At 48.5% G+C, this 14,472-nt stretch overlaps 1 protein-coding gene across 15 annotated transcripts in view; it reads right to left on the reverse strand.

The window, feature by feature from the left end:
• Positions 1-14,472, reverse strand: part of LOC138751963 (inner centromere protein-like) — a 79,317-nt gene that overhangs the window by 24,762 nt on the left and 40,083 nt on the right. For 10 of the 15 annotated variants that reach the window (XM_069915006.1, XM_069915007.1, XM_069914999.1 and 7 more), the window contains 10 exons: positions 14,037-14,075; positions 12,713-12,751; positions 11,230-11,268; positions 9,734-9,769; positions 8,324-8,353; positions 8,213-8,245; positions 7,913-7,942; positions 3,937-3,975; positions 817-849; positions 592-630 (listed from right to left, as the gene is read on the reverse strand). In XM_069915006.1, the coding sequence (XP_069771107.1) occupies positions 592-630; positions 817-849; positions 3,937-3,975; positions 7,913-7,942; positions 8,213-8,245; positions 8,324-8,353; positions 9,734-9,769; positions 11,230-11,268; positions 12,713-12,751; positions 14,037-14,075 (357 nt within the window). The remainder of the gene's footprint in view (positions 1-591; positions 631-816; positions 850-3,936; positions 3,976-7,912; positions 7,943-8,212; positions 8,246-8,323; positions 8,354-9,733; positions 9,770-11,229; positions 11,269-12,712; positions 12,752-14,036; positions 14,076-14,472) is intronic. The other 5 variants (XM_069914995.1, XM_069915000.1, XM_069914997.1 and 2 more) reach the window with 5 other exon arrangements.

Here is a 14,472-nt window from a genome sequence, read left to right on the forward strand (position 1 = left end):
AGACCCAATTGTTGCTTGAGAAAAATTGTCATTGGCCCATTTCCTTTGGAGTTCTGAAACCGTGCACATAACGAGTCAACGAGGGACGATTAAAACAGTTTTCAAACTTTTTCTTCCGAACCACATCCCACCTTAAGCAATCCCTTACTAATCACAGAGCACCGACGGCACAGGGATGACTTAAAGTGGGATGTGAGTGGAAAGAAAAATGTTGAGAACCGTTGCTCCAGTGGATTAATTTAGTTCCAGATTTCAACGCCTGCAGCACCTTGTGTGTCCATGGAGGGGGGTGGGCGGGGGGGGGGGGGGAACTACTGGACATTTGGCGAATGGGTTTGGATCTGGAGCTCGGGTGGCCAATGGATTGAACAGGGGCCCGTGAGGCCGCGGGGGTACTGGAGGAGAATCCACGGACACTCGGCGTCTCTGAAGGGACTCCCTTTTGCTTCTCTTTCTCTTGTACAGTAAGGGGCCCCGGGCAATGGCCATGGCGACTCTCTGCCTTACGGCAGTTTCGTGTAACATTACACATCCTGCTTCATTGCATTTCAAGAATCTTGACCGACAATTCAGTTTCAAATTGGAACTTACGGGTCCGTATTTCAGCAGTTTCACTCTGGAGCATTTTTTCTGTCAAAGAATAACGTTTAAAAAGTATGAATGTTATTTTCTGAAGATAGAACAGTAATCAAGTTATTTTCTTGTTATATGAAATCCAGTGTAAAGTTCTGATTAGTGGTGTACCATCGAAAGCAGTCACATGCAGTTGCTCTGTGCAAGCTTTATGATTGAAATTCTGATCATTCCAGAACATACCTACTTCTGCAGCTCGTTGGTCCAGTAGCCTCTCTGTAAATAAATAATAAATGTACTGAAATAGGAGAGCGTTTCCTCGAGTATTTATTTACTCAGATTTATTGTCAGAATACATACATGACATCACATACAACCCTGAGATTCCTTTTTTCTGCAGGCACGGCAGAATTAACACTAATTGGTCGAGCAAAAAAATAAACTGTACACAGCATAAACATGTAAACAAATAGCAAATGTAAACAAACCGACTGTGTAATACAGAGAGAACAAAAAAAACCAATAAAGTGAACAAGTCGGAGTCCTTAAATGAGTCCCTGATTGAGTTTGTCGTTGAGGAGTCTGATGGTGGAGGGGGAGGAACTATTCCAGAACCTGGTGGGGCGAGTCTTGTGGCCCCAAACCTCTTTCCTGATGGCAGCAGTGAGAACAGAACGTGTGCTGGGTGGTGAGGATTTTTAATAATCGCTGCTTCCCTCTGACAGCAGTGCTTTCCGCATATGTTCTCGATGGTGGGGAGGGTTTTACCTGTGATGTCCCGGGCTGCATCCGCTACCTTATCGCTCGGGTTGGGGGGTGGGTGTGGGACTGGTGACTGTGATGCAGCCCACTTTGCACCACACACCTGTAGAAACTTCGACAGTGCCTTTGGCCTGCCTGCCGTGATGGTGGCCGACCAATTCCGCGGCCCATTGACACACCACGTCCGTCCATGGCCTCGTGTGCCCTGACAGGCTGTGACTACCCACATACTGGGGGGGGGGGGGGGGGAGCAACATCTTGCATTTCCTCTCTGCAGTCTCCAACCAGATGGCATCAATGTGGACCTCCAATTTCCGTTAATTCCCCTCCCCGCTCTCTCGCTTCCTCACCCCTCGTCTCCTTTACTCCCGTTTCTCACCCCCCCCTTCCCTTCTCTCTCCTACCAGAGAGCTACCTTCTCCTCCATCACCCCTCAGCGGTTTTTTTGCAAAATAAATCTGTAGCTGCTGGGATTAGTTGGGGGGAGAGGTTGAGTGAAAAATATAAACTCAGCTCAGTATCCAGAGGAAGGAAATGGTAACCAGCATTTCGGGCCCGGGCCCCTCGTCAGGAATCGAAAATATTTAACTTCAGACATACAGACCAGTACCAGGCACTTCTGGCCCAAGAGCTCAGTTAACCCACAAGCTCCCGGTACAATATTGATAAAAAGGTAGACACCTCAAGCCCTGCCAAATTGAGGCCGACTGCAAATTGGAGGAACAACATAGAACATTGCAGCACAGAAATAGGCCCCTTCGGCCCTTCAAGTCAGTGCCAAACCATTTTATTGGCCCAGATCCACTGACATGCACCCAGCCCATATACCCCTCCCGTCCACATACCTGATCAAATTCCTCTTAAATGTTAAAATTGAGCCTGCATTCACCACTTCAGATCACTCCACACCCCTACCACTCTCTGTGTGAAGATGTTCCCCTTAAACCTTTACCCCATCCTCTGGTTTGTATCTCACCTACCCTCAGTGGAAAAAGCCTATCTACATTTCCTCTATCTGTCTCCTTCATAATTTTTAAATACCTCTATTAAATCTCCCCTCATTCTTCTATGCTCCAGGGAATAAAGTCCTCACCTGTTTAACCCTGCCCTGGAACTGAGTTCCTGGAACATCTATACCCTTGACAGACCCCAACCAGAAAGTTCGATTCTCCGATTTCTGTTAACGGTTGATCTCTCTCTTTCCCTCATCCCTTTCCCTCCTTACCTCCAGCTCCCCATCCCCTCCCCCTCCCTCTCCCATCAGAGAGCTACCCGCTTTTGCCCTCCGCCCTCTCCCGCTCTCTCTCAGCTTCTTTCGCTTTCGCCGTCCCACCCATATCCGCCTCATACCCGTTAGTCCGCATTCCTCCCCCTTCTCTTCCACTTCCACCTCCCTCTCCTTTTTTTAGGGAGTCAGCCTGACTTTCAGTGTTCCAGGCTTGAATCGTTGAGAGCCTTTTACTCCCCTTGGATGCTGCCCCACCTGCTGATGTTTCTCCAGCAAGCTTTGTGCACTGCACTGGACCCCAGCGCCTGCACAGGTTCTTGTTGGCCTCTCTGAAAGGAGATCTTGCATGTCAAAAAAAATGGCCAGTCTCACTGGCGTTGAATGATGGGGGCTGACAGGAAGCATCAAGGGTGGGGAAGGTTCTCTGATGGATGCCATCGGGTACCATGGACGGATTACTCCAGCTCCCTGTTAACTGATTAAAAACAGCTCAGGATTTTACACATCAGCAACCCTGGCTATCAGGAGGAAACTTAATGCAGACAAGGGTGAGGTTTCCCATTTTGGAAGGGCAAACCAAGAAAGGACGTACATGGTGAATCGACGGGCACTGAGGAGAGCGGTAGAACAGAGGGATCTGGGAATACAGATACAGAATTCCCTGAAAGTGACGTCACAAGTGGACAGGGTTGTAAAGAGAGCTTTTGGCACATTGGCCTTCATAAATCAAAGTACTGAGTACAGGAGTTGGAATGTTACGGTAAAGTGGTGAGGCCAAATTTGGAGTATTGTGAGCTGCCTGTGAGGAGTTGGTACGCTCTCTCCGTATCTGGGTGAGTTTTCCCCGGGAGGGGCTCCGGTTTCCTCCCACTGTTCGAAGCGGACGGGGTTTGTAGGTTAATCGGGGTATTTGGGTGGCACAGCCTCGTGGACTGGGCGTTGTTACTGTGCAGTGTGTCTCAATTTAATATTTACTACAAGGTTATTGATTTTTAATTTAATTTTTAAAAATTTAGAGATATAGCAAGGCAACAGGTCCTTCTGGCCCACGAGCCTGTGCCGCCCAGTTACACCCAATTTACATACCAGCCCTGCGAAGTAAGTGCAATAATTTGGCCATTTCCAAATTTCCACAAAGGAGGACATGGCCATAGGAAATCATACAGCATGTTGACAAAATATATCTATATTTGTTTATAATATTTAAACCGTACTGCAGAAACAACAAATGCAAACGCACTGTATAAATCTGGTAACCTATGACCATGTCCTCCTTCTGGAATGGCCACACTCATTATAAGCCCAGCATCCGTGCAGTGCTCTTTCCTGCTGAGTTTCTCGATGCCACACACACTAAATTCCCTGGAACTTACTCCTTTGTTGAAGTTGTTTCTCTTCAAACATTAGCCAGCCTAGTGATGGAAGATAAATCATTGCGTTAACATGGAAACGTAAACGATAAATACAAAATCTGCCACTGAGCCTACCCTCAGCAAACAGGGGTGGGGGTTAGGGGACTCAGAAAATCGGGCAGCATCCGCGGAGAGAAGTGGTCAGCCAGCTGAGACCTGGTTTCAGTGAAAGGAGGGGCACCCATCTGACCATCTCTCTCCGTGCTGTCTGACCTGCTGAGCCTTTGCGGCAGCTCGTTGCTTGTCCCTGCGCGTCCCAGAGATCAGTCGACATGCACACACTGTCTCTGAGATCACAACAGTATAGGTTAGTAGGATGGTTAAAAAGGCCTAAGGGAGATGCTGGGTTAAGTAAGCCAGGGGGACTGAGGTCAGGAGTCAAGAAGTCATGTTTTAGCTCAACAAATCTCTGGCAAGACCACACTTCGAGTATCGTGCTCAGTTCTGGTCACCTCATTATAGGAAAATGTGGAAACCATGGAGAGGGTGCAGAGGAGACTGACCAGGATGTTGCCTGGATTGAGGAAACAAGACTTATGAGGGAAGGTTAGCAGAGCTGGGACTTTTCTCTCTGGAGTGAAAAGGATGAGAGGAGACTGAATGGAAGACTACAAGATAATGGTGGACCACTGTACTGACAATAACCACACCAGCAGTGCAAGTATAAGACAGCTTTAATAAACTAATATGTACACTAAGAGGTCTTGTCTCTCTCCAAGATGAACCTGGAAGAGGCTAGACTGTAGCTCTGGACTGCTTTATAGACAAGGTCACCGGGATGACCCCTGGTCACCTAGTGGTGCCATTACATCTCACCACAAGTGCCAGCCTCTGTTTCCCAGGGCAGGAATAGCAAACACCAGTGGACATCTGTACAAAGTGAAGGGAGGGAAGTTTAGGGGCGATGTCAGGGGTAGATACTGGAAATACTTTGCTGGGCGTGGAGCTGGATGCTGAAACATGAGGGACTTTTAGCCAGGCACAAGCAGCTGGCGGGAAGATTTGAAAATGTCAGACTCAGCAGAAAGCAGCCGATTGGACAATCGGGGTCAGGTGACCCAAGCAGCTGGCGGGAAGATTTGAAAATGTCAGACTCAGCAGAAAGCAGCCGATTGGACAATCGGGGTCAGGTGACCCAAGCAGCTGGCGGGAAGATTTGAAAATGTCAGACTCAGCAGAAAGCAGCCGATTGGACAATCGGGGTCAGGTGACCCAAGCAGCTGGCGGGAAGATTTGAAAAGATCAGGCTCAGCAGAAATCAGCCAATTGGGCAATCGGAGTCAGGTGACCCAAGCAACTGGCGGGAAGATTTGAAAAGGTCAGGCTCAGCAGAAGCAGCCGATTGGGCAATCGGGGTCAGGTGACCCAAGCAGCTGGTTGGAAGATTTGAAAAGGTCAGGCTCAGCAGAAGCAGCCGATTGGGCAATCGGGGTCAGGTGACCCAAGCAGCTGGCGGGAAGATTTGAAAAGGTCAGGCTCAGCAGAAAGCAGCTGATTGGGCAATCGGGGTCAGGTGACCCAAGCAGCTGGCGGGAAGATTTGAAAAGGTCAGACTCAGCAGAAAGCAGCCGATTGGGCAATCGGAGTCAGGTGACCCAAGCAGCTGGCGGGAAGATTTGAAAATGTCAGACTCAGCAGAAAGCAGCCGATTGGACAATCGGGGTCAGGTGACCCAAGCAGCTGGCGGGAAGATTTGAAAATGTCAGACTCAGCAGAAAGCAGCCGATTGGACAATCGGGGTCAGGTGACCCAAGCAGCTGGCGGGAAGATTTGAAAATGTCAGACTCAGCAGAAAGCAGCCGATTGGACAATCGGGGTCAGGTGACCCAAGCAGCTGGCGGGAAGATTTGAAAAGATCAGGCTCAGCAGAAATCAGCCAATTGGGCAATCGGAGTCAGGTGACCCAAGCAGCTGGCGGGAAGATTTGAAAAGGTCAGGCTCAGCAGAAGCAGCCGATTGGGCAATCGGGGTCAGGTGACCCAAGCAGCTGGCGGGAAGACTTGAAAAGGTCAGACTCAGCAGAAAGCAGCCGATTGGACAATCAGGGTCAGGTGACCTAAGCAGTTGGAGGGAAGACTTGGAAAGGTCAGACTCAGCAGAAAGCAGCCGATTGGGCAATCGGGGTCAGGTGACCCAAGCAGCTGGCGGGAAGATTTGAAAAGATCAGGCTCAGCAGAAATCAGCCAATTGGGCAATCGGGGTCAGGTGACCCAAGCAGCTGGCGGGAAGATTTGAAAAGGTCAGGCTCAGCAGAAAGCAGCCGATTGGGCAATCGGGGTCAGGTGACCCAAGCAGTTGGAGGGAAGACTTGGAAAGGTCAGACTCAGCAGAAAGCAGCCGATTGGGCAATTGGGGTCAGGTGACCCAAGCAGTTGGAGGGAAGACTTGGAAAGGTCAGACTCAGCAGAAAGCAGCCGATTGGGCAATCGGGGTCAGGTGACCCAAGCAGTTGGAGGGAAGACTTGGAAAGGTCAGGCTCCTAGTGTTGGTGGAGGAGTATGGGAATTGAGAGAGTTGGGAGCCAGTTGAAGGTGAGTGCCTTTAAGATGGAAGTTAAGAGTTAAACAGAAAGGTGATTGGTGGGAGGAGTAACTAAGATAAGGGACAGTGACATGTGCACGGCTGGCTGGCTCCGTCTGGGTAGGAGTTGGGACTTAGAGGCTTTGGCTCACAAGGCTTTGGAGGATGAGCTTGTTTCCAATAAGCACAGAAACATGAGGGGTAACTATTTTTACACAGAGGGTGGTGGGTGAATGGAATGGGCTGCTGGAGGAGGTGGCTGAGGCAGGTAGAACCATAGAACACTGCAGCATAGAAACAGGCCCTTTGGCCCTTCTAGTCCATGACAAACTATTATTCTACCTAGTCCATACCCCTCCCCATCCATGTACCTGTCCAATTTCATTTTACTATTGCAATGCTTGAGAAGCGATTGGACGAATTCATGGGTTTACAAGGACATGGGCCAAACACAGGCAGGTGGGACTTGTACGAGCGGGACATTTTGGATGTCGAGGACAAAGTTGGACCGCAGGGCCTGTTTCCATGCTGGGCGACTCTGTGTCCTTAAGGCAGCCATTTTCAACCTTTTGTCTACGGCCTCCCAGCCCCGCCCCAGGACTCTGCTCCAAGTTTATGGGCCCCCCCTTCCCCATGAAGCCGCCAAGTTTGGGTTTCTGCCGCACTTCACTCTTACCGATGCCATTAAAAAAAAAACTGCAAACTTATGTGATGTGGGGCGAGAAGAGCATTGAGTTCAGTTCTGATCGCCTCGTTACAGGAAGGACGTGGAAGCAACGGAGAGGTTGCGGAGGAGATTGGCCAGGATGATGCCTGGATTGGGGAACAAGTCTTAGCAGAGCTGGGACTTTTCTCTTTGGAATGTAGAAGGATAAGAGGAGACTCTATAGAGGTCTACAAGATTATAAGAGGCATAGATAGGGTGAACAGCCAGCATCTGTTTCCCAGGGCAGGATCAGCAAATACCAGAGGACATGTGTACCAAGGGAAGGGAGGGAGGTTTTGAGGAGACACCAGGGATACATTTTTTTTTAACGCAGAGAGCTGTGGAAGCCTAGAATGCCTTGCCAGGGGTGGTGGTGGAGGCTGAAACATTAAGGGCATTTAAGAAACTATTAGACACATGGCTGAAAGGAAAAGAGAGGGTTATGAGGTAGGGAAGGTTTAGTACTTTTTTAGGAATGAATATATGGGTCGGCACAACATCGAGGGCCTATGTTAAAACAAGGCTCTTACTTACACGTGCTGTGGCCCCTCCCCCAGGGCCCCCTTTGAGAATTGCTGGTTGAAGATAATATCCTGGCCCCTGTATCGGATCTCAGCCTAACCACGTCCCATATCATAGAGTAGTACTGACTGCAAATTCAGCAAATGGGCCTTTCCTTTTAAAGGTGGGGCCTCCACTAGTCATCCTTACCTTTTTCAAAGCGTTGAATTTCTGCCTTTTCTACGGATAAGAAAAGATGCGATCAGTTCCATTTTCTCACCCCTTTCTCCCCTTCCCTCATTAGAAACGTAATTGTTCTTGCCTGACTTCCGATGCCACCCTTTTAAAGTTCGCTTTGTGGGGAAAAAGATCTGGCGCTGTTCCGGGCTCATTGGGTCTGAGGCAGACCTTGGTGAAGGGTTCTGACCCGAAACGTTGACCCTTCCCCCACTCCCTCCCACAGATGCTGTCCAACCCGCTGATTTCCTCCATGACAGAATTTGAGCTTACCTTTAACAAGTTTTTTGTCTTGTATCTTCTCTGCTGAGAATGAATAAAATAAACTTTGTTAAAACGTATGCCTCACAGCTTGTTTGGAGTTTCCATTGATGCGGAAGTTACCTTTTAAAATCTTTTGTGCTTGAGACTTTTCTGTTGAAGAATGAAATAACCTAATTAAAATGCATGGATTAAAATTTTACCCTTAGATTATTCATTCATTCCTGGACATTTTTTCTCAGAAATAGCCTGACAATTTGTGCATGGTGTAACTAGTGTTGTATTCTTGGATGGCGATGGCCTGGGAGGGTTGTGTGGGTGGGGATCTTGGATAGCGATGGCCTGGGAAGATTGAGTGGGTGGGGATTTTGGATAGCGTGGGCCTGGGAGGGTTGAGGAGGTGGGGATCTTGGATGATGTCGTCCTGGAAGGGTTAATGAGGTGGGGTATTTATGATGATTTACTTCTATCTTAAAATCTAAGAAAAGTTTTGATGGGTACATGGTGGGAGGGGTATGGACTGGGTGCAGGTCATTGAGGCAGAAAAATAGTTTGGCAAAGACTAGAAGGGCATCTTTTTGCTCTGTAACGTCTTACAGTTTGTCAGACTGAATTCGGAATATTGCGAGCAATTTCGGGCTCCTTTTCTCAGGAAGGTTGTGTGGTGAACCACTGTTAGACTGTGATTGGTTACTGCCCACTGGACCCGCTTCCCGAGACCAATCCTACCCATTACCTCCTACATGCTCCCTACTCTTCCTGCCACGACCAGTCGATGAGGTTGGTAGGTGTTACAGTCCATAAAAGGCTATCAGTTTCACAAGCTCAGTCTTTTGTGGTAATTGATGGTGAATTAGGATGCGTTGGAGAGGGTCCCGAGGTGGTTCACAACAATGATCCTCGGAATGAAAGGGTTATATGAGGAGCTGTTGAAGGGTTTGGGATTGTACTCGCTGGTGTTTAGAAGAATGTGGGCGGGTGGGGGGTAGAATTTAATTGAAACCTACCAACTCTAAATTTAAATTTAGACATACAGCATGGTAACAGGCCCTTTTGGCCCACGAGTCTGTGCCACCCAATTTACACCCAGTCAACCTACACCACCCTGGTATGTTTCAAATGGTGGGAGGAAACTGGAGCCCCTTGGGAAAAGCCACACAGACTCGGAGAACGCACAAACTCCTTACAGACAGCGCGGGATTCGAACCCAGGTCCCGATCACTGGCGCAATAAGGGCATTGTGCTAACCTCTATGTCAACCCGTGACACACCTAAAAGGCCTGGATGGAGGAGAGGGGATGTTTCCTATGGTGGGGGAGTCTGGGACTTGAGGGCACAGCCTCAGAATATGAAAATGTGCCTTTAGAACAGAGATGAGGAGGGATTTCTTTACCCTGTGGGTTAAATCTGTGGATGGGTTTGGTGGGATGTGGATCCAAGTAGGACCAAGTCAGATAGGCAACTGGGTCAGCATTGAAGAGTTGGGATGAAGGGCACGGTTTGAAATCTATGTCTTGAAATTTGGTTACTTACGTCGCTTGACATCGACACATGCACGCTGCATTTTTCCTGGGGGGGGGGGGATAGAAAGTACAGTAACAGGTCCTTCCAGCCCACGAGCCCATGCTGCCCACAAATACACCAACTAAACCACAACCCCTGTGCGTTTTTGATGGGTGGGAGCAGGGATGTGATGTTGAGGCTTGAAAAGGCGTTGGTGAGACCGCACGTGGAGTATTGGGGACAGTTTTGGACTCTCATTTGAGAAAGGATGTTCTGACCTTTGACTGGGTTCAGAGGAGGTTCAGAAGGATGATTCCGGAAATGAGAGGGGCACCAAGTGAGGAGCGTTTGATGGCCCTTGGCCTATACTCGCTGGAATTTAGGAGAGAGATCTCACTGAATGTTGAAAGGTGTGGACAGAGTAGATGTAGCAAAGTTGTTTCCCATGGTGGGAGAGTCGAGGACAAGAGGGCACAACTTCAGGATTGAAGGGCGTCCGCTGAGAACAGAGATGCGGAGGAATTTCTTCAGCCAGAGGGTGGTGAATCTGTGGAATTTGTTGCCACAGGTGGCTGTGGAGGCTGGGTTATTTAAGGCAGAGATTGAGAGGTTCTCAATGAGCCAGGGCATCAAGGGTTATGGGGAGAAGGCCGGGCAGTGGGGCTGAGTGGGAAAATGACAGGGAAGACTTGATTGGTTGAATGGCCTATTTCTGCTCCGGTGTTATGGCAACCAGAGCATCTACACAGACATGGGGAGGGCGTACAAACTCCTTTCGGACAGCACCAGGGACTAAACTTCACTTTTTCACTGGAAGGCAGTGATGTGTAGCTGTGAGAACGAGTAGGTAACTGAGCAGAGTTTGAACAGGAGGAGCGATGGAGGGGGTGGCAAATCAGCTCACAGAGCTGGTCGGATCACCCTGCCCATTGGTGTCCAAGAAGCCGAGAGCGTTATTTAATTTTGGGTCCCTGACAGTGATTTTCCTGCAATCCCAAACTGTGAGGCCTCTGCCTGATGTTAGATGGCTGGGAATTACCGGCAATCAGGCCCAGAGTGTGGCAATGGTGGTAAGGATCTGTTCTCTCCAGGGATTGGGAACCAGGGGTCTCCCCTTCATAATCATGATGTAACCCTCCCCACGATTCCCTGCCATTAATCAGTTCCACCAATCGCTCACCAGTCCCAGTCTCAACTCTCCCACAACTTCCTCCCCAATCTGGTTCCATCTGTCAAAAGAGAGGCCCTTCAGAGTTCCTGAGTGTCCATGGATTCACCTCCAGTGCTCCCGCAGCTTCTGCAGCTGCATGGACTCCTGTTCGATCCATCGGCCGCCCGAGCTCCAGATCCAAAGCTCAGGAAGCCTCCAGCGCCCGAGGACCCTTCGGGAACCCTTCTCTCCCTCAGCACCCCCTCAAATTCTGGCTCCGATGCCTGGTTCCCACGAGGCAGTGTCCAGCAACCCATGTAATATTACATGTTCCGTTCTATTACATGGCAATAAAGGAATCTTAAATAAACCTTACGTTTCTCCTGGGGTCTTCTCTTTATCTCTTCCCTCTTTTCTGTTGAAGAGAAAGATTTCACTGCAGTGTGATCCAGGGTACATGCAACCGCCAGATTTTCCTCTACCTCCCGAACATCATGTTTTTCCTCTGCTGGGATCGTCAATTCCGAATGGAGCCCCCTGTTCCTCGTCCTTTCCCCTCCCCCCACATTCTCTTTACACTGACCCCTGCGCTATAGTTCCTCAGCCTCGATGAGTTTCTGCTCAAAACGTCAACCATTCTTCTTCTCCCTCTGGTGCTGAGTTCCTCCAGCAGACTGCATTCCTCACTGGACACAATAACTGTTACTTTCCTGCTGTTATCAAACTCTTGAATGAGCCTCACGTCGCTTAAAAAATGATGCTGCCTTTACACTGTTTCAATTGAATGGTCTAACCACAAAACTATTGTTTTATTTATAACTACCCAAGAATGGGTTGACTTGTCTGGATAGCGCACAAAAGAAACCTTTTCACTGGACACTGCAGCTGCTGGGATCTGGAGCATTTGACTGCTCTTGGCCTGTACTCATGGGAATTTAAGAGAATAAGGGGGAGTCTCATTCTCCCCTCTTCCACTGGCAACCCAGTTAATTGGCCGTGCAATGTCCTGAGATAGGAAGCCGTTTCCACTGGGCCACCTTTAACCAGGACTCTGACTGCTTTCCCACTGAATGCAACTCATTGCCGGGGATTAGAGAGTCTACTTTAGAATGGAATGGATGGAAGTTGTCCTTTCCCCACTGGTTTAATCAGCATGCCGCCATTAGCTGACACTGGGGATATGTGTAGGGGCAGAGGCCGTCAATCCCCGGCAAGATTCGATGTCATTTGACGCCAGCGTCCTGATTGTTTACTTTTTCCACTGGACCCTTAACTGATTAATTCCCCGCTAATTCCTGAGACAAGATCCCAGTGAAAAAGGAGCTCATTGAAACATTTTGAATGTTGAAAGGTGTGGACAGAGTAGATGTGGAAAGGTTGTTTCCCATGGTGGGAGAGTCCAGGACAAGAGAGCGTAACTCCAGAATTGAAGGACGTCCACTTAGAACAGAGATGGGGAGGAATTTCTTCAACCAGAGGGCAGTGAATCTATGGAATTTGTTGCCACTAGCGGTTATGGAGGCCGGGTCATTGGGTGTATTTAAGGCAAAGATTGATAAGTTCTTGATTAGCCAGGGGATCAAAGGTTCGGGGGAGAAGGCCAGGCAGTGGGGAAATAGATCAGTTCAATATTTAACAGTGGGTCAGCTCGATGGGCTGAATGGCCTATTTCTGCTCCTATGTCTTAAGGTCTTATTAAATGATATGTTAAGGATGAAATGCGATGTTTCTAAAACAGAGAGCAGGGTGAGAGACAGTTAAAGGTGGATTTAAGCTCTTGATATCTGACCAAGTGAATCAATGACTCTATGAATAAGTTTCCTCATCTATAGGTAAAGCTACACTGGTTTCTGACTTACTCCTGGCCAAAGATGCTTCCTGTTGACGCTGAATCTGAACTGTTTTTGAAAGACAATGTGAGATTAGAATGATACTCAGGTCATAACAAAACCTTAACCTTTAAACAAAGACACCATGATTGGTGACACTGGAGGGTCACCTTTGCTGGGGAACAGAAAAACATTATTGGGGTTTGAAAAATATTCTCCCAATCTTGAGAATTCTCCGGTTTGTCCACCGTTCTGCAGGGTCCTGTTCTGGGCCCCTTGGCCCCTTTGCATTTAAAAAAAAATGACCTGGATGAAGTGTTCAGATGACAGCACGAAGGCTGGAGGCCTTGTCGGGGAGCAGGTTGGCCGGAGAAGTGACAGATGGAGCACAATCCAGATGAGTGTGGTGATGCGCCTTGGAAGGTCGAAACTGAAGGCAGAGTATGTGGTTCATGACAGGATTCGTAACAGTGGGGAGGAACCGAGAGATTTTGGGGTCTGGGTCTATGGATCCCTCAAGGATGCTGTATAAGAAGATAGGGTGGTTTAGAAGGCGTACTCTGCACTGGCCTTCATTAGTTGAGTTCAAGAGCCGTGAGGTCTTGTTGCAGCTCTATGAAACTCTGGCAAGACCACACTTGAAATATTGTGCTCAGTTCTGGGTGCCTCGCTCCAGGAAGGACATGGAGAGGGGGGCAGAGGAGATTGACCAGGATGCTGGCAGGATTGGAGAACATGTCTTAGAGCTTTTTCTGTTTGGAGTAATGAAGGGCAAGAGATGACTTAATAGAAGTTAGTAATATTATAAGGAGCATCGATAGGTTGGACAGCCAGTAACTGTTTCCCCGAGGTGTCAGTGGCAAATTCCAAAGGATATTGAGATAAGGTGAGGGGAGGAAAGTTTAGGGGTGATGTCAGTGGCAAGTGTTTTATCCAGAGAGGGGTGGATGCCTAGAATGCATGCCAGGGATGGTGGTGGAGACTGGTACAGTAAAAAAAGATTATTAGTCAAGCAGTAGAAGCCTCTTGGCCCCAGAAATGGAGGGTCACGGGAGTGAGGTAGGGAAGCATTAACAATGTTGTGGAGTTGGTTTACAGAGGTCAGCACCACAATGTGGGCTGAAGGGCCTGTACTGTGCTGGAATGTTCTATGACAGCTGGAGCGACTGGCACTGGGATGGAAAGCAACCCCACGAAGGTGTCACGAAGAAGCCGTTCAGAAATTGCTACCGATTATTCAAAACAGACTTCCACATCAATTGAATGCACAATTTCTGCCTTAGGGGAACGTGTGGAGCTTCCTAACTTGTAGTCTTTAAACTGGGATTTAATTGTTTTCTGTTGTGAAACTTACAGTTTCTCTGAAGAGCTGCTTCTTCTTGCTTCAGTTTTTCTGTGAGAAAGAAAAGTGAAGATTTCTCTCATCCCGCACTCAATTTGACAGGGAGGTTATTGCTTGCACCTGCAGAGTTTCTACATGATCAGTTCTAAAGCAGTTTAAAGCCCCATTTTTTGCACCCGGAACAACTTTATGCTCTTAGAAAACCCACAGCACGATGCAGGCCCTTTGCCCCACAAAGTTATGTGATTTCAGTCCTGGGCAAAAGCCTCTGACCATCCACATGATGTCTCATCATCTTATACACCTCTTGACCTTATAATTCATACAGTTGACCTCAAGCTGGGACTCGAGGAGCTGAGTGATGGGGAAAAAAAGCAGGTTAGGATTTGATTCCCTGCAGTGTCGGAGGATGAGAGGAGATTTGACGGAGGGGATAGACACAGTAAAA

The sequence above is a fragment of the Narcine bancroftii genome, chromosome 1 (genome assembly GCF_036971445.1).
Source record: "Narcine bancroftii isolate sNarBan1 chromosome 1, sNarBan1.hap1, whole genome shotgun sequence".
Classification (NCBI taxonomy): Eukaryota; Metazoa; Chordata; class Chondrichthyes; order Torpediniformes; family Narcinidae; genus Narcine; species Narcine bancroftii.